The sequence below is a fragment of the Leucopleurus acutus genome (genome assembly GCF_964270905.1).
Source record: "Leucopleurus acutus genome assembly, chromosome: 15".
Classification (NCBI taxonomy): Eukaryota; Metazoa; Chordata; class Mammalia; order Artiodactyla; family Delphinidae; genus Leucopleurus; species Leucopleurus acutus.
The window spans coordinates 58,062,521-58,089,017 of NC_139157.1; the positions used below are offsets into that span (position 1 = coordinate 58,062,521).

Below are 26,497 nucleotides of genomic sequence, written 5' to 3' on the forward strand. Positions count from 1 at the left end.
CCTTCCGACAGCCGCGAGCCTTCGTGGGAGCTAGTTCCCGTCTCCTTTCTCAGGGCTCCCAAGGGCTGTCTCCTCCCCGCCGGCTTCCTCCGCTACCGCGGCGCGGGCCGGAACTTTTATGCATAGGAACTGATTTACACAGTAGAGTGTTGCCGGCCGGCGTCAAGGAGAACAGGGTGCCCTCCTCTTCCTCTCACCGTCGCCGCCGCGGAGCGGAGCCGTGCAGATCAGATCGAGGAGCGCGGTTACCGGGAGGGCTGGGTCTATGGTCGCTCCGCGGGCCGCTCCGCCGGCTGGTGCTTTTTTATCAGGGCAAGCTGTGTTCCATGGCAGGGAACTTTTGGCAGAGCTCCCACTAGTAAGTGATCTTCCGTCTTCTTGTCCGGGGCTGGCTCTTGGGGGTGCTGTGTGGACGGGGCCTGCGACTCCCCTTGGCCTGGATCCCGGCCCATGTCCCGAGCGCCGCGGAGTCTCCCGGGAAGCAGCAGCGGCGGCCGGAAGCGTGATGAGCTTTTTTCGGACGACTCCCCTCACCCCGCCCCCTGGTCGGGTTTCGTTGGGGGGAAAATCCGTTGCGGGGAGGGAAGGGGGTTCAGTCTCCGGAGAAGGAAGGTTCGGGAGTTGAACTTCTGATTCTTGGTTTAGCTAGGCCGGGGGGTGGTGGGGGGAAGGAGGAGCGGAGCCGGTGAGGGTTGGGATGGGATGGGCACAGGTATGGGAAATGTGACACAGTGTAGAACTGTGAGACTGGCTCTTCAGGACAGTTGTGGTTCGCTTTTGCCTGGTATTTCTAAAGTTGGTCGGCATCGTAATCTTTTGTCATTCATCTTCTGTCTTGTGCGGATTTAATATTACTCCGAGGAGAGGAGGGAGTCAGGCTTGTTTCTGCTTATGAACCGCTTTCTGCCACTACCTTAAACCTAGATAGAGTTTTATGTTTGTAAGGTGTAGGACAACTGCTCTCAACATTTGTCCATTTCGTTAGTCTGTGTCTCATATTTTGTTTTAAAAGTGTATTTTCCAGGGACATTGCCAATATCTTTAACGTTTTTTCATGAATTTTTGTTTCTGTCAGTACCATGGAAGAGCTAGAGTAATATTGAAAACATTTCTCCCTAAATACATCTGTTTAAGCAGGTAGGAAGGTGGGTGATAGGACTAGTTGAACTTTGGGTAGACTGTACACTGTATACTTGAAAGATGAACAGAACCTTATAAAGATGATATCTTAGTGTAAATGATTTTTAATGTTAAGAGAGCATTAGTAACTAAATTTTGAGTGCGAAGAAGATGGATTCCTATATTGTTCATTCGGTTTTTTAGCCTTTTGCACTAGAAAAAAGAAACAATGGGCTTTGAAACCTGTTTTCAGAAAAGCAGGTTTTCTTCTTGCTATAAGTGATCCTGTGGAGATGTGATGCTATAGAAGCTTCACTTCTGATCATATTTTTATTTTGCACTGTGTTCATTCACTGAAATATTTGCTTGGGCAAAATTAAAATATGGAAAATTTCGGTAGTGAAGAAGAGGTATTCTGGAAAACTTTGAAAGAAGCTGAGAGAATTGACAGGTAGCTAGCTGTTGATTATCAGAAGTTACAGCCCTTTTTCAACTTAAAAAAAGAAAAGATCCTGCCCCCTTTTGATAAGCATTTTCATTATGCTTTCATTTACTGTCGGCTTATCAAAAGGGGGCCAGGATCTATTTTATAAAACCAACTGTTTTTTCACTTTTCAAATATAAAATACTACAATATTAAATGTGCTTTTTTGGAAAACTGTCCTTGCCTCCCAATTCAAATAGCCCTGGAGGAAGGAGCCACTTTGTCTTACTCAGATCCCTTGAGAATCATGGAGTCCCTCATCTGCAAAAGGTGACAAATATGAAAGACAAGACAATCAATTCAGTAAAAACAAAAAGATTATGAAAGCCATTGTTTTAGGTGATTTTGGTGAAAGAGGAAAATTGACATGAAATATGCTGTTTTCATGGCTTTAAATTGCCCATTTTAACATTTCTGCTATGAGCATGACAATTTTTTTTCTTAGTAACATATGAAATAATGGTGAGTCTTAAATCAGTGTAATCTTTTTTTTTAAATAAATTCTTTTACTTACTTATTTTTGGCTGCATTGGGTCTTCGTTGCTGAGCGAGGGCTTTCTCTAGTTGTGGTGAGCGGGGGCTACTCTTCATTGTAGTCCATGGGCTTCTCATTGCGGTGGCTTCTCTTGTTGCGGAGCACCGGCTCTATGTGCGCGGGCTTCAGTAGTTGTGGCGCACGGGCTCTAGAGTGCAGGCTCAGTAGTTGTGGTGCACGGGCTTAGCTGCTCCACGGCAAGTGGGATCTCCCTAGACCAGGGCTTGAACCTGTGTCCCCTGCATTGGCAGGCAGATTCTTAACCACTGTGCCACCAGGGAAACCCAATCAGTGTAATCTTAAATTTGGTGATATGTGGTGTTAATTGGTTTATCTTCCATACTGCATGCTGTGAGGAAAAATATTAAATATTTGTGAAATTTATCTTTTTAAAAACATAAAATGACTGTGGAGAAGAAATTGATAATTCTGGAACAGAGAGAATCCTAGTATTTTCCAGAAAGTTAAAGTAGAACACAACACATTCTTTGATCGTGATGCAGTAAAGCTAGAAGGACACTAAACATTTGCTGGTCGACTGACGACTGACGTAATGAACAGGTAACAAATTAAAACTACAAAAGCAACTCTGGATACTTTATTGTATCAAAGGAAATTGAAAACAGTTACATATTATCTAGGAAATAACATAATGAGATCAATATATATTCATGTCTATGGGAGGTGGTAAAGCCAAATTTATAAGAAAACATCTTGAATAACTGAAAAAGAATAAAAATTGAATATTTTACTTAAGAGTATTAAAAGGAAACTGAAATAAACCTATGGAAAGCAGACTTAATAAAGTTAACACTGATATTAATATATTAAAAGGGAAAAAATAGTCAGAAATTATAAGAGCTGGTTCTTTGGAAGGGAAAACCAAAACGGTAGACTAAACTATGCTAGCTGAATAAAGGAAAAAAGGGACGATACAGAAATACAAAATTAGGAATGAGAAAAGTAAATAATCGCAGATATACCTTTGGGTTATCTCCATTTTCAAAATAAATTTGAAAGCCAAAACAAAGTTACCAGAGAGTTACTTCTTTGTTTTTTTTTTGTTTTTTTTTTTTTTTTGCGGTACGCGGGCCTCTCCCTGCTGTGGCCTCTCCCGTTGCGGAGCACAGGCTCCGGATGCTCAGGCTCCGGATGCGCAGGCTCAGCGGCCATGGCTCACGGGCCCAGCCGCTCCGCGGCATGTGGGATCCTCCCGGACCGGGGCACGAACCTGCGACTCCTGCATCGGCAGGCGGACCCTCAGCCACTGCGCCACCAGGGAAGCCCCCATACCAGTTTTTAATTACTGAATTTTATATTTTAAAATAGCATCTCAGGGACTTCCCTGGTGGTCCAGTGGTTAAGACTCCACGCTCCCAATGGAGAGGGCCTGGGTTCGATCCCTGGTCAGGGAACTAGATCCTGCATGCCACAACTAAAAAGATCCCACATGCTGCAATGAAGATCTCGCATGCTGCAACAAAGATCCCGTGTGCGGCAGCTGAGACCTGGTGCAGCCAAATAAAAATTAAAAAAAAAAAGGATGGCATAGGAACAAGAAAAACAAATTAAAAATAGGAAATTATAAAGAAGATCCAAATATAATGATAGAATTATATTTCTTGAAATTCTTTGGTGACGTTTGGATAACCATTTAACAAAACATTTAGCTGGATCCCTACTCTACCCTGTATTAAATTCCAGATTGATCACAAATTGAAAGAAAAAAGCCTTAAGTTTATTAGAAAATACGAGGGAATTTTGTTTTTAAATCACTTTGTGTCAGGGAAGGCCTTCCTATGTGTGACAAACACAAAATCAAAGTAAAATATAGATTTGAATAAATATGTGATTCAGATTTCTGCATTGCAAATCATTAAATACTGAGAGATCATGCTAAACTTGGGGAATGTCTAGAGCATATTTGACAAAGAAATGATTCTTTTATCCATAATGCACAAATTTTAGATCATAAGATTATCTTAATCATAAAATGATGACCATCCCATTAGAAAAATGGTCATGTTAGAGTTACGATGTACCAAAGAACTATATTTGACCAATAAAGGCATGGAGAAATGTTTAACCTTAGAAGTAAATTAAAAAAAAAACAGTGAGATACTAATTTGCCTTTAAGTTGTAAAGTATTTAAAAGATTGGCAGTGACCTGTAGGGTTAAGTATTTTAAGACACCCTTATGTGTCACTCCTCTGAATGGCAATTGGTGTGGAAGGCAAGCTGACAATGCATATCAAAATTACCAGCAAAACTGACCCATTAGTTCTAGGAAATGATTCCAAATATTAATCAAATACACAAGGGTGAATTACAAAGATGTTCATTAAAGCATTACTTGTAATAGTGAAAAAGATAACTTACATGCCCATCAACAGGAATTAACTAAATAAATAATGATCCATCCATAATGCTGTGCAGCAATTTATAAGGATGCTGAATAACAAATTCATTGATGTGAAACTTCCAATACATACTGAGTGACAAAAGCATGATGCAGAATATTTTGGGGGATCACGTCAATTACATGTCTGTTTAAAAATAGACTAGACTAGGCAGGAGGTGGAAGCTATTGGTAAAATAAATTTTGAAGCAGCTTTTTTTTTTTTTTTTGGTACGCGGGCCTCTCACTGTTGTGGTCTCTCCTGTTGCGGAGCACAGGCTCCGGACGCGCAGGCTCAGCGGCCATGGCTCACGGGCCTAGTCACTCCGCGGCATGTGGGATCTTCCCAGACCGGGGCACGAACCCGTGTCTCCTGCATCGGCAGGTGAACTCTCAACCACTGCACCACCAGGGAAGCCCTGAAGCAGCTTTTAACATGATTGGAACTTGTGAAGTAGGAATATTACTCTAGTTACTCATGAACATCTGAGAGAAGATATACTTCAAATCTAAGGCATCGTCAGTCAGTGTCAATTTCACCATTATTTATCACTAAGAAAGTGTAAACATTACTGCCCATTAAAATGCTAGGCATCACTGAAGATGCATCTTGATTTCAGTCTTAAAGTCAATGAAATACACTATAATAGTGACAGAGGTCGGGTGGGGAGAGATAGACTGAGAAGGAAGAGAGAAAAGATTAGAGCAGATTTTTTTCAGGGCATATTTACATTTATTAGTTAGGTAATTCTCAGTGTCAGAGTTTCAAGGAATGTGAAAAATATTGTCTTTCAAGGTTACTTGTATTTTGTACTTCTCAGAATATTAACAACCTCTTCAATCTTAGAATATTTCCTGTAACTTTGTTAGTTGATTTTCTGTAGGATGTCTGAATCTTTGCTTTTTCTAGTTTGCAGTGGATTTTGGATAAACAAGATCTGTTGAAGGAACGCCAGAAGGACTTAAAGTTTCTCTCAGAAGAAGAGTATTGGAAATTACAGATATTTTTTACAAATGGTAAAGTTTTTCTTTAATTGGTTGAATTGGTACGGTTGGTTACCTGTGAATTAAAATGTTTTTCTGTAGTAATTTGTGATGAGCTGTTTTAATCCCTACCTTACATTTTTATTTACATGTGTATTCTTTTTACAACTTATATATCTTTTTTTAAAGTGATTTAAAGTCTTTTGTGAATCTGACGTGTCAGAGACACTCAAGATGGTCTAAAAATATTAATCTCCCTAAGCTTTATAATGCATCATTAAACCTAATTTAAGATTGGCTAAAGCAAAGTACTTTGAGGATAAATGATTCTTTGGATTGACATCCTGTATTGGTCACTCCTATCTTACAAGTTTGCTTTGGATGGAAGAGTTTTAGAGTTAAAAGATCCTTGCTCTGCCACATGGTAACTTTGTCACAGGATCTTTCTCACCCTCAGTTCACTTCTCTGCAAACCTACCTCTCTGTTGTTTTGAGGATTCATTTTGGGTTTTTTATAAACTTTATTAAGCAGTAGTTATAACGCTAATAGGGGTCTAATAATAGTAATAATATGAAGAGCATTGAAAATACTTGGAAGATAGAGGGGAAATACCTATCATTCAACCTCCTTGATTCAAGAATAGATTTTACTATGAGGCAGTTTCTGTTTTTTTGTTATTGTTTATGCATACCTATATATTTTTTAACAAATTTGCAATCCTAGTACTAGACCACTGTGATCCAAGTAGAGCTTTATAGCATGTGTAGGTTTTTCTCTTTGTTAAAAATGAATATAGCCATGATTTAACTGCATTGAAGTTATTGTTAAATGTTAATATAATGATTTCAGAAATACATTTAACTTTATTATTTTTCTTTTAGTTATCCAAGCATTAGGTGAACATCTTAAATTAAGACAACAAGTTATTGCCACTGCTACGGTCTATTTCAAGAGATTCTATGCCAGGTAGGGCTGTGTTATTTTGGGAATATGTTAATGATTATTTGAAACTCTTATCTAATGTTGATGAACCTTATATAAGTGAATCGTGTGTTTGACATAGAGTTGTCCTGATTTTTTTCCATATAAATGTTTTCTATATGAATTCTATTTTCATATGTGTTTTTCTATATGAATGACATTTAACTTTGTTTAATCATATTTTAGGTATTCTCTGAAGAGTATAGATCCTGTATTAATGGCTCCTACATGTGTGTTTTTGGCATCCAAAGTAGAGGTATGAAATAATTTTCTTTTTTTTTTAATTAATTAATTAATTTATTTATTTTTGGCTCTGTTGGGTCTTCGTTGGTGCGTGTGGACTTTCTCTAGTTGCAGCGAGCAGGGGCTACTCTTCATTGTGGTGTGTGGGCTTCTCACTGCGGTGGCTTCTTTTGTTGTGGAGCACGGGCTCTAGGTGTGCGGACTTCAGTAGTTGTGGCTCGTGGGCTCCAGAGCGCAGGCTTACTCATTGTGGCACATGGGCTTAGTTGCTCCACAGCATATGGGATCTTCCTGGACCAGGGCTCGAACCCATGTCCCCAGCATTGGCAGGCTGATTCTTAACCACTGCGCCACCAGGGAAGTCCTAGTTTTCTGTTCTTTATCAAAGTATAGTCAACGTGTATTGGTTAATCTGCCCCAGTTTTCACATTAACTGTGTAAAAGTAATAACGGTGATTTATATAAAATATTGAAATTTATACAAAATCAAAGAAATATATACATATTTCTATATATTCAATTAACAAACACTTATGTAGCATTTTACTATGTACCATGTGCTATTCTGACTCCTCTTACAAATTATGACTTAATCCTCATAACAAACTATGGGCTACATAGTTGTAATCTCATTTTATAAGTGAGGAAACTTAGACACAAAGAAATTAAGTTCACATAGCTGATAATTGACAGAGCCAGTATTTAAACCCTGGGAGTCTAGTTCCTAATCCCATGCTCTTAACTGCTTTGCTTTTCTGCCTCTGAGACATTTATTGTTTGGCAGTAAGAAGTATTCCATGAATGCCACAGCTTGTCTACTATAACCTGAGAATGTTCTTCCGTCTCCTTCATATGCTTCCTGTGTTCTGCTGTCTTCCCTTCCTGCCTCCTGATGATTGGCTGCCTAGCAAGCCATAGGGAAAGCAAGAGGGAAAGCAAGGATTGGGGTGGCTATAGCAATATATGTTCTAACGAGGAATGGTTTGGGTAGTGAGGGTTGAGAAATTAGGTGAGGGAGAGAAGAGAGATGGGAACTTGCAGCTGAGACCAAATCTCTGCTCACCTTATTTACCTTTTTAGTATTTTTGAGAGAGCTCAGCTAAATCCAGATAATAATAGCCGATATTATTAACTGGTCTTCATAATAATCCGTGTAATCTTCAGTAATATGAATCCTTTGTATTATATTTCTATTTTTAGATGATGTCTTTAGATTAGTAATTGTATTCCTGAATATTAATTGTAATTTAATTGTAAGTGGTAATTTAAGGAGGCAGAACCAGCTCTGTTGTTTTTAAGTTCTTTAATGGAAAAGAAGGTGTTTATAAAAGGCCCCTATAATGGGGTGGCTTTTCCAAATATTACCATGTAATTTTATGTATCTGAAGGACAACCAGTATGAGAAACCAAGACAAAATCTTTATAAACTTCTACTCTTGTAGATTAACTTGGAGTTTTAATTTGTCTTATGTGTTAAATATCTTTTGTTACGTGATTTACTGAATAGAAACCTATTTTATGATTTATTAGGTGAAAGTTTTTCCTTTAAGAATTTGGGGTAAAGAATTATTCCTGGAAAGAGATGTATCCTTTCATATTTGGTTATACCATTTTTTAAAATCTTTAACTATGACCAAATCTTTCTGTGTTTTGTCCAGTTGTGTGAGAATTGTATTGAAATGGCATTTAAGAAGATGTCTCAGGCATTTAATTTTCAGTATCAGTTATTATGGTGTGAGGTTTAAATGTAAATATAAATACATACACAGGCATACATATCCTCCACCCCCCACAAACACACACAGTTAGATAAGGATTCAGGTTGAAGGTTTTTGAACAGACTGTATTCAGTTTAGTTTCTTCTGTTGGCTAAGGAACCAATTCTTGATTTTTCAACTTTAAAAATTAAGGCTTTGGAGAAATCCCTAGTGGTTCAGTGGTTGGGACTCCACACTCTCACTGCCAAGGACCTGGGTTCGATCCCTGGTCAGGGAACTAAGATCCTACAGGCCACACCACACCGCACGGCCAAAAAAAAAAAAAAGAAGCCTTTAATAACTTTATAAGGTTAATCAAATTAAACAAGACTGTATGTAAGGTGGATCACCTCATAAATTTTTGTTATTTTTACAGTGGCAGTATATTAAGTTCAAAGAGGAAATGGGAACTGACATCCGAAGTCTTATGCTAATCATTCTTGTCTTCCTGTTCCAAAAAGAAAAATAATTGTTTGTACGGTCTTTTGAGTTCTTTTGGTGATATTAAAGTTTATTTTCTTCAGAGATTCAACTGTTTTATTATTAAATTCCCTGAAGTACCTGTTTGTTAGTCCAGGTTCAACTGAAAGGAAGCATACTTAATACTTATTCTGGCAACTAAGTGTAGAATCTAAAAACTCTTGGAAACTAATTTAAGTGCAAAAAACTGGCACTGTCACTTTAGGGTCTGGTTTCTAATTTGGTACCTTCCAATAATATTAAATTATAAAATTATTTAAGCATTTGTGTTAAAGTGTAGTAATTTTAAGGAAAGGTCATAAATTTAGAGATTTAAGTACATCATTCCTCAGGTAGATACTGCAAACATCAGAGGAACATAGGAAATGCTCTGTTTTGAATAGACCTCAGATATACTTAGGTTCATTGGGTTACTATGTACCTAATCTCGTTTACTTTTCTTTTTCTAGGAATTTGGAGTAGTCTCAAATACAAGATTGATTTCTGCTGCTACTTCTGTATGTAAGTGCAAAAAATATATCCTGCTTTAAGATTGTAATTCTAAAGAAAGCTCCATAGGACATAGATGTTTTTCAGTTTATGAGACCTATGAGAGATTAGTTGGGTCTATTCAATCTCCTGAGGTGAGATCACCTTTATGCCTAATGTATTTGGCTAAAAATTTTAAAATACAAAAAATTTTAAAACCACTTAAAGTATTCTCTCTAAGACATTACTTTTTTTTTTTTTTTTTTTTTTGTGGTATGCGGGCCTCTCACTGTTGTGGCCTCTCCCGTTGCGGAGCACAGGCTCCGGACGCGCAGGCTCAGCGGCCGTGGCTCACGGGCCCAGCCGCTCCGCGGCATGTGGGATCTTCCCGGACCGGGGCACGAACCTGTGTCCCCTGCATCGGCAGGCGACTCTCAACCACTGCACCACCAGGGAAGCCCTAAGACATTATTTTTAATGCTAAAAACGGGTAGTAACTATTGAGCCAGAAACATCAACTCTGTGGCTCTTAATTTTATAATAAGGTTAAGAAAGAATTTTTATTTTTCAATTTTATTGTACTTTATTGCTTCATAATAACTAGCTATTGTGTCATTCTTGTGGGTGAAATAAACTATTTCTTTAGCAATTGTAATTATGTCTTTGATGGGGATTGTGTTTTTTCCCTCTTTATGGAAAACTATGGCACAGAAAAATATCCTGACTCTTTAGTCCGTAGAGCTGATTCTAAGCACCAGTTCTGTCTCTAAGCAGCAGCTGTATAACCTTGAACAAGTTGCTTTACCTGTTGGCCTTAGTTCTTTACCTACAAACATGGGGTTTACGTGCCTATGAATCATGGCATTAAAGGAAATAACATTGTAAAGTAGCAATCGTAAAGTATTGTACACAAGGTAATAATATTATGCTGTGTTCCATCTTCATAGGTTAAGCAAAAAGATATCACCTAACAAAAGATAATTAAAATTATTATTTTTTACTTCTGTGATCTTACACAGAAGAGGCAGAGGCATTTTGTATTAAGTTTCTGAGCCAGAATTTCATGTTTTTGGGGTCATTTCCCTTTCTGAAAGGAGTGTAATAATCTAATTCAATCTTTTTCATGTCATATCTTATTTTGAGGATAGAAGAGTAATAATCAGTTTTGCCATAGAATTTAATATGTCAAATATATCCCATTGGTGAAGTATTGAATTGCCCTCTGGAAAATCAAAATTATTAAAAAAATTGAAAAATGACTGCAAGGAAATGTACCAGAATGTTAGCAGTGCTCATCTCTGAGTAGATTATAGGTGCCTTATTTTCTTCTTACTTTAGTCTCTGTTTTCCAGATTTTTTAGAAGGTGTATATTTTTGAAAATGTAAAATACCTATTACCAAGGTTTGTTTTTTATTTCTCATGCAAAGGCTAAAAGGCACACTCATATTCATTTTACCAATGAATAGGGAACTTTATGGTAGACTATTTTACTTATTTCATAAATTTTACAGTGTATTATATTGCCCAGACAGCTTAGTTTTCAAATTTCAGCCCCAGTGCTTTTGACATGACAAATTAAGCAAAATATAATCTCTCTGCTATATGAGGATATTAATAACATCTATGTCATACGGTTGTTGTGAGGATCAAATAAATTAATATCAATAAAGCTCTTAGAACCGTGCTTTGTTCAGTGTGTTAGTTTGCTAGGGCAGCCATAACAAAATGCCAGAGCCTGTGTGGTTTAAACAACAACAGTTTCTTTTCTCATGGTTTTGGAAGCTGGAAGTCCAAGATCAGGGTGTCAACAAGTTAAGTTTCCTGAGGCCTCTCTCCCTGGCTTGCAGATGGCTGCCTTACTGCTGTGTCCTCTTATGGTCCTTTCTCTGTGTGTGTGCATCCTTAGTGTTTCTTCCCTTTGTAAGGATACCAGTCCTGTAGAATTAAGGCCCCATGCTTATGACCTCATTTAACCTTAATTGCCTCTTTAAAGGCCCTGTCTCAAAATAACAGCCACATTGGGGGTTAGGGCTTCAACATGTAAATTTGGCGGGTGTGGGGGGCGATAATTCAATTCATAATACTCAGTAAACTAGCGGTTACCATCATTGTCATCAACAACAGCATCATTATCACTGGAAAACACCATACTGGATGCAGTGGTGGATATAAAAACAAAGAATTTAAGGACAAGAAAATAAGACATCAATATACAAATATTAATACAGAAGAAACTAAGTGGCATAAGAGAGTAACAGAGGATGTAATGAATGTTTTGAGTGGGAAAAGTTGATTTGTTAGATGAATCCAAAAAGGCTTAAATAGAATTTGGTGAAGAAAGAATTTGAACCTGGGGAAATGCAGGGGAAAGATAGTCTAGGAGCATTGAACAGTTTGATCAATACAAGGAAAAGCTACTGAGTTACATTCAGTGAATGGTGAGTAAGGAAATAGTGGGAAATAGCCCCCTTACCTGGCTAAGGCCAGATAACAGATGGCCTTCAATGAGGAGTCTGCAGCTTGTTTTGTTGTCAGTGGCAGTACCTATGAAAGCTTTATTTTTCAACATGAGGGTGATGCCAGAGTTGTGTATTAGGAAGATGATTCTGGCAGAATTATGTAAGATGAATTGGAGGAGAGTGTGAGTCGAAGTAGACAGACAAAGTTTGAAGTTTTTCATGTGATACAGCATGGATGAACCTTGAGGATATTATGATAAGTGAAATAAGCCAGTCACAAAAAGGTAAATACTGTGTGATTCTACTTATATGAGGTACTTAGAGTAATCAAATTACTAGGCATAGAAAGTAGAATGGTGGCTGTCAGGGGCTGGAGGGAGCAGGAAATGGGGAGTTGTTGCCTAATGAATATAGGGTTTCAGTTTTGCAAGAGGAAAAGAGTTCTGGAGATGGACGGTGGTGATAGTTACATAACAGTGTGAATGTAATTAATACTACTGAACTGTATATTTAAAAACGGTTAACAGCAGAAACTAACACACCATTGTAAAGCAGTTACTCCAATAAAGATGTTAAAAGAAAAAAATAACGGTTAAAGATGGTAAATTATATGTAATGTATATTTTACCACAATTTAAAAACCACTGGGAGTTCCCTGGTGGTGCAGTGGTTAGGACTTGGTGCTTTCATTGCCGTGGCCCTGGGTTCAACCCCTGGTCGGGGAATTAAGATCTCGCTAGCACGTGGCATGGCCAAAAAAAACCCCCAAAAAACAAACAAAAAAACTCACCGAAAAAAACCCTTTCCGAAATAGTTTTATATATACGGCAAACTGTAGTGAGTACTGTCACCACTGGGTGCTGTAAGAAGTAAAGCTAACTATTTTAAGGTAGGAAAAAACTTTTAAGTTATTGAAATAATAAGGTAAACACTAATGAAACCTTAAAAATAATGTTTTGGTAGCCAGCAAGGAGAATAAGCAAGCTAGGTTTGAATGATAGAGTCAGCAGGACTTTTGAAAAGAAAAGATTTAAGAAGAGTCAAAAATGATATTTGAGGCTTCATACCTGGGCATTGGGAGGTGAAGGTGGTACTGGAAGAGGAGAATGAGTTGGTTCTGAAAAGAATTAGATTTACTCTTCAACATTCTGAGTGTAAATGTATCAGTAGAACATCCTCTTAGAAATGTGAAGCCAGTGATAGAAATTTGAGACTTGATACCTTTTAAGAAAGAGAGCTGCATAGTGTCTTTTGCTGCATAGAAGATGTATACCAAATAAAAAAACCAGACCTTTGGGTTTGTGATCAGGCAGGAAACATACAAGGTGGACCTAGAGCATCTTATAGTGCCAATAAGTAAGTAAGTACTCAAAAAAAAACACAAAACAGGGCTTCCCTGGTGGTGCAGTGGTTTAGAGTCCACCTGCCGATGCAGGGGATACGGGTTCGTGCCCCGGTCCGGGAAGATCCCACATGCCATGGAGCAGCTAGGCCCGTGAGCCATGGCCGCTGAGCCTGCACGTCTGGAGCCTGTGCTCCGCAACGGCAGAGGCCACAACAGTGAGAGGCCCGCGTACCGCAAAAAACAAACAAACAAACAAAACCAAAAAAAAAACCCCAAACCAAACCCCTCATTAATGGGGGTATGTCGAAGACATATAGGAGCCAACTGAAAGAGCTTTCAATGGCCAAAGCTGGAAGAATTTGAGCAACAAAATAAAAAAGAATAATACTGCATTATAACCCAAAGTATAACCCAAGTATAAAATAAATATTCATGCATCCATACTGATATAAATAAATGATAGTGTAAATAAATAAATGGCGGGGGAGACAAATCTCCCATACAGAAGAATTCCAAATAATTTATATAGCTAACTCCCCCCTCAAGTAGAGGAAGCATAAATTCCTACTCCTTAGGTGTTGGCTATGCATAGTGACTTTTCTTCTAATGTGTATATTATGAAAGAAGGTGGGAGTATAATTTTACAGTGGAGAAACCTGACAAGCACTGTCTCAGCCAGGTGATCAAAGTCAGTATCAACAATGATAAATGACATTAATAGTATGTACTTTTGCTGTAATATAATGAAATGGCACTTCACCTCTGTGGTCTTCTTTCTGAAAACCCCAAACCCTGGTCCATTCATTAAACATCAGATTCCAATAGGGAATCAACCTACGGAATACTTGACTGGTTCTCCTAAAAACTGTTAAAGTCATCAAAGATAAGTTATGTCTGAAAAACTGTCACAGCATACAGAACCTAAGGAGACATGACAAGTAAATGTAATGTGGCGTCCTGAAAGAGAGCCTAAAACAGAAAAAGGACATTAGGTTAAAAACTAAGGAGATCAGAATAAATTATGGATTTTAGTTAGTAATAATGTATCTATCTTAGTTCATTAATTATAATAAATGTACCATACTAATGTAACATGTTAATAACAGGATTCTGGGTGAGGGGGCGTCTTGGTCTGCTTCAGCTGCTATAGCAAAACACCAAAGTCTGGGTGGCTTAAACAAGACATTTATTTCTCACAGTTCTGGAGGCTGGGAAGTCCAAGATCAAAGTGCCTGCCTTGATCAGTTCCTTGATTGGCCATGATTAGCTTCCTGGCCTCCAGACAGCCTCCCTCTCAGTGAGTTCTTACATGGCAGCCTACTCAAGAGTCTTACTTTTAAAAAGTAGAGGCATATAATTTGGTAGAGGTTTCATTTGTTTTGCTTTTAAGGGAAACTTGAGCATATTATCAAGTGATAGGACAGATTTATTGGAGGAGGAATGGTTAAAGGTGCGAAGGAAAAATGTTGACTGTCAGTTGAGTAGATGAAAGCAAATGTACAAGTGGTAGGGGTAGCAATAGAGAGGAGAGATGCATTTTCCTCCAGGTCAGAAGAAAAGGATTAGGAAGTAGAAAATCAAAACGCAGAGCAATTTTATCATGGAATAGGAGAGAAGTTGACAGCATCAGGTAAAATCTAATTCAGTTAAGTTAGGTGTCAAGGTCCAGGGGTTAGGGATGTAGATTTGCTTTATATACAGAGATAATTTTACCTTGTTAATTGGTTAACATTACATAAGTACCTGTTTTGCTTGTACACTTCATATCTTGCTTACATTAAATGGATTTGTGGGGACTTTCCTGGTGGTCCAGTGGTTAAGACTCTGTGCTTCCACGGCAGGGGTGCAGGTTCAATCCCTGGTTGGGGAACTAAGATCCTGCTGCCATGCAGCATGGCCAAAAAATAAAAAAATTATAAAGGTGGGGGGGATTTGTAAAACTCAGTAACCTTGATGGGTACATTTTTAAATTAACTAAAAGGAGAGGAAAGGAAAGGTTAAGTAGACATTTCCTAATGTCAAGTTTAAATGGCTTAGGTTTCAAATCTTGGCAAATGTTACCTATCTAAATTAGCTGTTAGAATAGTTAATTCCTACCATTTTTGAGGAGATAGAGGATTAATTAACAGTTTTTTCGTTTGTACTTTCTTAGTGACTAAGAGTGTGTGTGTATATATTTGTGTGTGGTATGAAGAAAGTCCTAGAGACCTTTGCACATATATTCATGATTTTATTAAAATATGTCTTTTGGCAAAGAAATACCTATTATAAAAAGCTTAGAAAGTTCAGATTAGTAAAAATCCTTAAATCTCAGAGATAACTACTGTTAACATTTTTTGGTTGTATTATCCTTCCAATATTTATATATATAGTTGACCCTTGAACAACACAGGGGTTCGAGATGCTGACCCTCTGACCCTCTGCAAAGTTGGAAAATCTACATATACAACCTTGGTTCATGTAGTACCTATTTATTGGAAAAATCTGTGTATGCGTGGACATGCATACTTCAAACCTGTGTTGTTCAAGGGTCAACTGTATATATTTACAAATATAAACATATATATATATATATACACACTTGTGAACACATATATAACCCATGTTCCTTTTAAGCTAAATTACTAAATAGAGCAATACCATTCTAGAGCTGGAAAGATTTTAGAAATGATAAAAGCCAGTGGGTTTTTTTCCATTTCCTTTAGTTTTTAAGCAGCAGAACTCTTTCTTAATATATTAAATATATCATTGAAACTCTCTAATTGTAATATAGATGGGGGCCTAGGGCTTTCTGCCACTCAGTCTTTCCCCTTGCCTGAAAACAAAAAAATCTGCATCCCTAATCATATTCAAGAGCTCCTACTAAAAATTAAAAATGATTTAGCTCTACCTCTAATATTTTACATTGTATTAAAGAAGTTTTGTGTATATTCACTCCCCATTTTCTCAGTTTAAGTTTTTTTTTTTTTTTTTTTTCTGCAGTGAAAACTAGATTTTCATATGCCTTTCCAAAGGAATTTCCTTATAGGATGAATCATGTAAGTATATTGTAAAAAATAAAACTACTTGTTAAAGCTGTATGTAAACTGGCAACATTTTATATTAAAATAAACTGAATAGTCTCCTAGAAATGGCAGTTTCAGATTCTACGAGAATATGGATTTTATTTCTAAATTAAAGCTAAAGTGCTTCTACCATTTAAAAAAGTACTTTGTAGCAGTGGTTATCAACCCTGGGTGCCCATTAAATCACGTTGGGAGCTTTTTTAATAATACTGATGTCAGGGCCTCTCTGGATCAAACTAAATCAGAATTTTCAGGCTTGAAACCTGGACACTGGTATTTTCTAAAGCTCCCAGGTGGCTACTAATGTGCAGCTGGGGTTGAGAATTACTATAATGGAACAGAATGAAAAACATACTTGAAATTTTACATTATTTTAGAAGATGCATTTCTGTTGCTATTTTAATAGGCATGTTTTTCTTTTTCCACCTTGCAAGGGATTTTTTCATTCTATTTAAATTGTATTTTTGTTTCATTTTCAGTATTCTCTTCTATTATTAATTTGTAATATAACAAAAATAACAGTTAAGTAGAGATAATTACATTTTTGCATTTGTTGAGTGGGAAGTATATTGGAAAATCTGAAGCTTATACAGGATTATTTTAAATAAAAATAAGTAATAAGAACACTTATATGAGGCTGGCTTTTCCTTACAAGGATTAAAATGTTTCATAATCACAGTTGCATGCATTGTATAACAAGTAATTGTTTATAGCATATGTTCATTCTGATATATATTGTGTTTTCTTGATTTAAAAAAATTTTAGTAAAAATTTTTGATAAATCCTAATTACATTCTTATGTTAGACTAAGTAGACTCATCTAATTTGGTTTCATGTTGACATTTATAATCTTTTTTTTTAACAGATATTAGAATGTGAATTCTATCTTTTAGAATTAATGGTAAGTATATTTCTTCCTTGTGATTAATAGAGTAAAACTTACTTTCAAATTTAGTGAAGTCATAAATTTAAAGAAATAATTGTAGGGAGGTGCATTTTAAAACCACCCAAGTGATATGTGATGGTAAATCATAGTACCTAGTGGCATCATCACCTATATGCTCTTGGAAGCCTGTAAAATAGTTTGTATATACTACTTAGGATGGGAAATTTATTCTGTTCTATAGTAACTATAATAAGAGGATTACAAGCAAACCAGTCAGGACATTAAACCACTGTAAATTATTTGCACAATTTGTGTATGTGTGTGGTGTTATTTAAAGATAGATTATGTCTTTGGCAGAATTCTGCTCCTCCAGTTGGGAATTACGGATTTATAGGCTAATAAGAGGTTTCAGTGTGTTGCAGATGTGACACTTTGAGTCTCTAAGGGAATGGATGCTGACTGACTGCCAACCGATTTACCAAGGTATATTTCAGAGAGAGCACTGCCTTCACTATTACAGTAGAGTTTAGGGCTGCCATACTGCTTGCTTAAGACAATAAGAGGGAAGCAAGCATGAGTTAGAAAAATACATTTTGAAATACACAATTAAAAATCAGTTGGGTAATGGTAAGGTTTTTGTGTTATAATAAATCTGTTTTTATACATACACATTTTTTAAACTGTTTCTAGGATTGTTGCTTGATAGTGTATCATCCTTATAGACCTTTGCTCCAGTATGTGCAGGACATGGGCCAAGAAGACATGTTGCTTCCCCTTGCATGGTAATTAGAACAGAAGTTATTCATAGTGTAACATGTTATTAGCTAGGAAGGTTGACAATTAAATATGAAGTTTAGTATTTTTAAAGTAATTAAACTAGTGCCCCAAGATATTTTATGTTGAGTGAAATATCTCCTTGTTGAATTCTAATAACTATACTGGTATAAATGCTAAAATGATAGATCTTTAAATTATCTATTTGATGAATATTTCCAATAAAATTTGATTCTTATGAAAAACAGACTGTTTACATGAAAATTAAGATTGTTATCTTTAAATTATAATGGAAAAGAATATGAAAAAGAATGTAAATATATGTATAACTGAATCACTGTGTTGTACAGTAGAAATTAACACATTGATTTTAACTATATTTCCGTAAAATAAATTAAATGTTATCTGTAAAATAATCAGAATATTTTTGGTGGTATTCAACATATATATTAATTCGTTGTATAATTTCTGGTTTCCTATCTGATTTTCTAATTTTTGGAAAATTAGAAAAATGTTTATATTAAAAATCTTATATTAAAATTTATTGTGAGGTTTTAAAATTTTAAATATATATAGCTGTAATTTTATTCATTAAAATATGTTTATTCATTGTCACATTCATGTATCCATCTTTTTCCTTTGTTGTTCACCTTTGTATCTGTGTTACGGTAATATAAAAGAGATATAAATATATACAGATATGGGAAATCTGGCCCTCTCTGGAGGGTAATGTACAGTCATATGAGGTAGTTCTGCTTTCAGTAATAATATGATTTACATTTCTATAGGAGGATAGTGAATGATACCTACAGAACGGATCTTTGCCTACTGTATCCTCCTTTCATGATAGCTTTAGGTATGTAAATGTGGTGTACCTTTAGCAGCTAAATTGTTGTATACCTATTTAGGTCATCCTAAAAGAAATTTCACCCTATTGTACTTTATGTTTTTATGTTCCTTGAAGTAATAGACTATTCCTTGCATGTGAACTTTCAATAATATGAACTGCAACTATCACAAATCAGGATTATTGTCCCCCCACCCCCCTTTTTTGGTAAGTTTTTTTTTGAAATCGTTTAAAATAATTTTAACCAGTGTCTGAATAGAACATTTTTGTTTGTTTAGCGGGAGAAGTTTGGAATTAAGCCTTCTAATACTAGTTGTAACTTATATAACTTAACTAGGTCTTTTATTTCCTGAGCCCAATTAGGTCCTCAGCAGTCAAGTAAAGGAGCCTTTTGTGGTCCTTAATGCCTTGCTAGAGGGAAAGTTAGCCACCATTCTATTATCTGTGGAAGGCAGTACTGTCATGAGTTAGAACAGATGGTCCTAGGTTTAAACTTTTCTTTCTTTACAATCGTGGGAAAATTATCTAACCTTTCTGAGTTTGTTTCCTTAATTGTAAAATTGGGGGAGGGTACTAAAAACTCAGTATAGAGTTGTTACAAGAATTAAACGAGTTATCTTTTAAATAATGCTTGCCATATGTTAGGCACTTGTTAGTTTCTGTTCCCTTTCTGTCTTGTATTCATTTCTATGACTCTGTCTTCTTGGTTTTCCCCCTATTCTTTTACCAGTCCAGACTAATTTTTGTTGGTTTCTCTTTACTCAGTTACCCCTTAAATGTTAGTGTTTCTCCAACTTCTTACATGAGGGGTGGTAAATAGGTTATACTTCTGTAGTACTGGAGGCTCCCTGGAAGGATTCTGAAGTGTCATCTGGGTTCAGTGGGAAGGAATACTGGGATCTGCATGGGTAGGAAGGCCATGTGCCACATCTTTGTCATCCTTGCTGTTTTTGTTCTTCCCAGGCAGTCTCACTGAGGCCCATGGGTTCTGCTATCTCTTATGTGTTGAAACATTTAAATTTCTTTATTTAACCAAGATCTTGCTCCTGAACTGGCCTTTATATCAATCTCTGCCTTTTGGATAGCTTCCTTTGGCATCTCACTGGCCTTCAGACTCATGATTAGGACTGAACTCATCAGTTTGCCCCCAAATATACTCTTTTTAATGTCTTTGCTATGTTGGTGAATAGCACTAGTTGCCTTAGTTGGAAACCCAGTAGTTAGGCTCTTTCATCTTCCTCGATACCTACATCTAGTTGGTAACCAACACCTGTTGTGCCGCACTCTTTAGTAATCTCATAGCCACCTTCTCATTTTTATCCAGGTTATCACAGCAGTCTCCTTCCTGGCTAGTTGGCCTCCAGCATCCCTGTTCTCAGAGAGCCAGTCTATCCTCCACACTTGAGCAAGGCTAGCAGTTCTCAACCAGGGATAATTTTGTTCCCCACAGGATTTTTGGCAATGTCGGGAGATGGTTTTGGTTGTAACAACGGGGGTGGGATGCTACTGGCATCTGGTGAGTAGAAGCCAGGGATGCTGCTAAGCATCCTGCAGTGCACAGGGCAGTCTCAAAGAATTGTCCAGTTCATGATGTCAGTAGTGCTAAGGGTGAGAAACTCTGAGCTAGAAAGAGCTTTTTAAAATGCAGAATTTGTGCTTCAGTTAAAATCTTTCAGTGCTCCTCCCAATTTCTGGATAAAATCCATAGCTTCTTTTTACCATTCATGTATATATCATTCTCTGCTCCCACTCTCACCTTTTTTAAAGACTTGGCTCAGATATCATCTCTTTAGTGACACCGTCCCCAACTCCGCACTCTCTGCATCACCTCAGTCTGGGTTTAGGATGTCTCTTTCCCTAATTTACTCTATGTATGCCCTGTCGTGGCATTTTCCACTGTATTTTTATTACCTGTTTTTATAATTTGTCCTTTAGCCTCTCAATCCTTCCTGAACCTAAGCCCTACTTTATAGCTTTCTTTAACTTGGGGCAACCAGAATGTTCATGCGCGTTTGAGTTGCTGTTTGCCTAGAATGTCATTCTTAGCAAAGTCATATGGGTAACCAGACCAGGGAACATAACATTTAACAAGCTTGTGTGGGATCAAGGTAGGCAGGCTGCTTGGGAGGAATTATATTAGGCAAACTTATGATGTAGACTCTTGTCTTTGGGCTCTTTCACTATCTTTGTTAGTTTATGTTGTAAGTAATGTATATAATTACATTGTATGCAGTGCATTACATTTTTTCTCTCAGCTCTGTTTGATTACAACACTAAACTCTGTACTAGGGTGCCCAGTTTGCACCTAACTTCATCATTCGCTAATAACTTTAAAAAGCAGAGGCAACACTGCTTTTAATTGAAATACCAAAACACAGTAGTGTTGAAATTTATCAGTATATTGATTGGCTGGTTTTTTGGTTTGTTTGTTTTGTCACTCTGACTTTTGGGTGCATTTTGACCACTACTGTGTACTGCTATGCAGGGATCCTTTCCCTGCTCTGATTTCCTCAGTGGACTTCTTCCTCTCTGACGTGCCCTCTCAAGGCACCTGCATTATGACTAGCTCACAGTGAGAGCAGATGTAAGGACCTTAATATATATATAGCCCAGTAACTTTTCCTCCCTGTGAGATTAAGTTGATGGGGTGGTCAGTGGTAACTATTATATGAATCTATATAATTTTTAAAAAGAATATAAGAAAATACACATAAAATTTAAGTGAATATCTTGTTCTGAGTCCATACATTCCATGTTTGCAGTTAAACATGGACCTTTGTGTCTCATTTTCTCTCCAGCTTGCCTGCATGTAGCCTGTGTTGTACAGCAGAAAGATGCCAGACAGTGGTTTGCTGAGCTTTCTGTGGATATGGAGAAGGTAATCTTTAAGATTCCCTTAACTGAATATAACTTGAACATTTTAAAGTTAATGTCATATTTACTTACCATGAGCCTAAAATTCTTAGCCAGGCTAAGAATATTTTTGGTAAAGAAATGTTAAGAAATGTGTTGGCAAGAAGAACTGATGTTGACCATTTAGGTTATATTTTTCTTCAGTTTAGGATTAAACAGAATCGTAAATATATGTTTGATTGGTTGCAAAGTCACCTCTAATTGCCAGGGTTATTTTAAAAGCTACCTAGTGACTACTGTAAACTTCTGTAACACAGACTGTCTCCTGACAAAGTGATTTTTGTCCTTCTACCTTTTCTGCTGAAATGTTCTAGAATCAATCCAAGGTTAGGTCTACTCAGATGCAGAAGAAGGGCTAATTTGGAAACTGGATTTGAGAGATTTGTATAGCTGCTGGTTTTTGAGCACCTTAACTCATGTGCAAAGTAGTTAGTAGAGAATCAAAACAGTCTTTTGTGCACTACCTCCCATTAAATTGTTTGAAACAATTGGTATTAGAGGAGTGTACTCTATAGTGACATACTCTTTCATGATTTAGACCTCTATTTCTAGTACCTCACTATTTTGTTTTGGTTTAAGATATCAGTAGGTAGAAGGAAACCAACTACAGAGATGGATGAGGATAGACTGAGCATACATATGCTTTCACATTTATCAGGATTGTCTAACCTAATCTGAAGGATAGAGACTATCTTTTCACGGTTTTCTAAGGGATGTCTAGGATATGATGTGTGTTCCTTGTATGCTAAATGTTGCTTGATAATTTGCCATTGAGAACTTTTCAAATATTTTCTTCTAGATTTTGGAAATAATCAGGGTTATTTTAAAACTGTATGAGCAGTGGAAGAATTTTGATGAGAGAAAAGAGATGGCAACTATTCTTAGTAAGATGCCGAAACCAAAACCTCCTCCAAACAGGTACTTTGTAGACTTTAGTTATTGATTTTATTTAATTATATATTTCATATGCATTATCATAATTTTTCATAGATTATGTTGTTTTGTTTTTGTAAAATTTCTTCCAAAACTTCATGACATATTTTTTCTTAATTTGTGACTTGATAGATTGAGAACGTCTCATTTAAAAAAATACATTAATCTGATCATCTGTTAAGTAACTTTTCCTAATGCAATGGCAGGTCTATTACAGGTATCCCTCAACATATGATTATATACTGTACATAAATTTAAACAGAACAGAGAGAGGCAAGTTCATCTAAAATTCAGGGATAAAGAATTCTGTAGTAGTTCCATGTCAGTTTGACTTTTTCCCCCCACTACTGACTGTTATCCTATTTATAAATTTCAGTAGCATTTTTCAAAAACATAGATGATTGATCTGATATTGTAAAGGTAAATAAATAATTTTGGCTTTTGAGTGACTCAAAGATCCATTGCAAACAGTAACATAATTTTGCTAAGTATGAGTCACTTGTCCTAAAAAGGTTTTTTTGTTGTGGTGGGTTTTTTTGTGTGTTTTTCTGTTTGTTTTGTTTTTTTTAATAGGATCTGTTCATTTAAGTTCAGTGGTTCTCAGCTCTCACTGTACATCAGATCGTTTGGGGTAGGGAAAAAAGGTCAGAAGGGAAACAAAGAAATGCTACCCATCTTAATCATTTATTAAGAAAAATAAATAAGTTATATAACATTAAGATAGATTTGTAGATCTGATATGTTAATGTTACCATTTGGAAAAAATTAATACTTGACTTATACAAGGAGCTGTTTAAGGCAGTCATTCAAACAGCTGCCTTTGGATGCATTTTTTGCAGAAATTCCCTGAGTGATTCTTCACTAGTGGCAGGGCCTGAAGCTGCAAGATGATGATGGACAAGATAAGGCAATAATCCTATTGCCACAGTTACTGGTATCTTCAGTTTTAGTTTTTATTTTAAATATTCAGCGTTTTCCAGGAAATTACCATATTTCTTTCTGACTTTTAATTATAAAGGTTTGCTGTACTTACGTATGGTTTTATTACGCCTTTGGACAATAATTTTTTTTGGAAGAACACTTCTTGATTTTCATAATTAGTAGGAATAAGATTTTCTATGTACGATTTAATTTTATAGGAAATTTGTCTAGAAGAAGCTCTAATCTCTATGTTGAGTGATACCTGTAATGACAACAAAATCCCATACCCTAATTTAAATTTTGGAGTGTAATGGACACTAACTTCCAGAATGCTTGTTATGTGTGAGGGCACTAAGTTACATAAGAATAAAAACATAAAACCAAATGTTAGTCTTCTGGATTTTAATTTTTCCACATCTGTGTCTTATAATTGGGAACGTCTTTGTTTTGTAGAGTTGTAGCGTGGAATAACTTTAAAAATTAGTAGGTTTATCAGGGTGTTGAAAACGAGTCTTTTAATTGGTGTAAAATCTCTTTCTTCCCCACTTGAACAGTGAAGGAGAGCAGGGTCCAAATGGAAGTCAGAACTCTAGCTACAGCCAATCTTAAAACATTCCGAAGAATTCTGTAGTGGACCAGTTGGAAATAAACCATTGGACAGATTTCAATAATGTCTTCAATGGAACACAAATGAAAATGAATAGCTTGTTTCTGTCAAGCATGTTGGGAAGTGATTTTATTTTTGCAAAATAAGTTTTTCCTTACCGAATTTGATTCTAGTACGTGATTGATTAAAATCTATTGTTTATGAAAGTTTGGAAAGGTTCTAAGGGGACCTACAGACAGACATACATAGACATTTGAAAGTTAATAGCTTTTGATTAGTATAATTTTTCTTAATTTGGATAATAGAAATTGTTGCTTTTTATTAAGCCAGGAAAGATGAAGCATAATTTGTTTAAAATTCTCTTTGGTCATTGAGCGACCAAAAAAGGAAATAAAAAGTCAAATATATGAGGGTTTTTTTTTCCCTCCTTAAGTTAAACTTTGAAACTGTATTTAAGGAATCAAATCTTACAAAATCCTGGAAGGTTTTGATAATGATGATGATAATTTCAGGGAAATTAATCAAGTACCTATTGATTTTAAAGCGTATTTTATTCAATAGTTTTGGTATCTTGCCATGGAGGATACTAGCCCAGCCTAGCAGAAAAGTGCAATATGTATAGCATATTTTGACATTTTAAAAGTTATATTCCATAACCATTTTGAAATGCTGGGCAAACATAAAAAAAAATCCTATACAAAGTTATTTGCATTTAATTCAGTTAATCAGGCATTTTGAAAGCGAATTGGATAAAACACCGTAATATGATTGAAATTTGGTAACATTTTAATATTATTTTTACTCTACTGTGAAAAGTTTTTTATATGACATACACACCCTAGTTTATTTTTGTGTCTTAGTGTGGACTTACAAATTTACTACAGGTATCCTGAGCCAGGAACACAATCAGGTTGCAGGCCAGTTTGATACTGGCTATTCTTAATTCTCATATGAGTGTAGGACTTCAGACTAAATGTTATGTCAGTGGGACTGTGCTGTCTGTGGAAGTTAATAAATTACGTGATCATTTTCTTCAGACTTGAAGGAGAGTGATAAATAAGATTTGGAATCATAGGATATTGATGTACAATTTAAGGATTAAAATTTTTTATAAATCAATTGTGAACAATGGATTATTAAATGTTGACTTCCTAGTATAAAACTGCAAGAATAAAAGTAAATTCTCCAGCTATATTGACTAATGTCTTGAATTTATCTTTTTGAATCTGCCTTATGTTGTCTTCTGAGTCTTTCTTCCTTTGGATAAGTATTAAAGCCTTCATAGTTTATCAAGTGGGTAATTAATTTCAAATGGTTTATAACCAGACTTTTACAGTTCTGCTTCCTTGTGGATAGTATCACATAAGCTGGAAAGAGAGATTATAAAGTCAGTACCAATGACAGAAGTAGGTCTCCTAGGCTTATGAAATAAGAAAAAAAAGCTCTCCTCAGGTCTGAAGGAATTAAGATTGGGCTTGGGTTGGAAGGGCAGAGTGATTATATATTATAATCATTGACTTAACCCTAATTTTTCCTTTAAGCTTACCTATATTTCTAAAAAAATTTTATTTTGAAAATACATATGCCTAGTAGTTTTATTTTCAACCTCTTATTTAAGTAGAAAATTTAACACAATATATACAAGAGTAGATAAAATATTGTAATGAACCTCCATATACCTGTCACTCAACTTTAACAATTATCGACACATGGCCAATTTCATCTAAACTCCCACAACTTCCTCCAACATGCATATTATTTTGAAGCAAATACAAGATATCATTTTGTCCATAATTATTTCAGTATGTAATCCTAAGATATAATGGCTCTTTAAAAAACAAAACAAAACAAAACCCCCAAAAAACCCAATAGAAGTCTTACTGTACCGAAAAGAGTTAGTCAAAATAATTTTGTAATATCAAATATCCAGTGTTTACATTTTCAGTTATCTCAATATCATAAATGTTATTAAATAATTCTACTTAGGATCTAAATAAAGACCACACATGCAATTCATTGATAAATCTTTTAAAATTCATGGATTTCTCCTTTATTTCATTTAAAAAATTCCCCATTTTGGTTTGCTTGTCCACTAAGAATTTCCTACCATATGTATTTTGATGAGTGTATCCTTGAGGTGCTACTTAACATGTTCTTTTCTTCTCTGTATTTCTATAAATTGGTAATTGAATGCAAAAGCTTGATCAGGTTCAGGCTCAAATTTTTTTTTTTCCATTATAGACTACTGTATAAAGTATCTCCTATCAGGAGGCATATAATGGCTGGTTGTCTCTTT

General features: G+C 36.0%; 1 protein-coding gene across 2 annotated transcripts; it reads left to right on the forward strand.

The window, feature by feature from the left end:
• The first annotated feature begins 214 nt into the window (after window positions 1-214).
• On the forward strand, window positions 215-25,795 carry CCNC (cyclin C). 2 transcript variants are annotated; one of them, XM_082856094.1, is made up of 12 exons: window positions 215-358; window positions 5,447-5,553; window positions 6,403-6,487; window positions 6,689-6,758; window positions 9,432-9,483; window positions 16,238-16,293; window positions 17,186-17,221; window positions 17,897-17,988; window positions 18,769-18,836; window positions 21,626-21,705; window positions 22,540-22,658; window positions 24,149-25,795. In XM_082856094.1, the coding sequence occupies exons 1-12, from the start codon at window positions 327-329 to the stop codon at window positions 24,201-24,203; spliced, it is 852 nt and encodes a 283-aa protein (XP_082712220.1). In that variant the 5' UTR covers window positions 215-326; the 3' UTR covers window positions 24,204-25,795. The 2 variants fall into 2 exon arrangements, with proteins under 2 accessions (XP_082712220.1, XP_082712221.1); XM_082856095.1 differs by lacking the exon at window positions 24,149-25,795 and adding an exon at window positions 23,513-24,117.
• The last annotated feature ends 702 nt before the right edge of the window (window positions 25,796-26,497 follow it).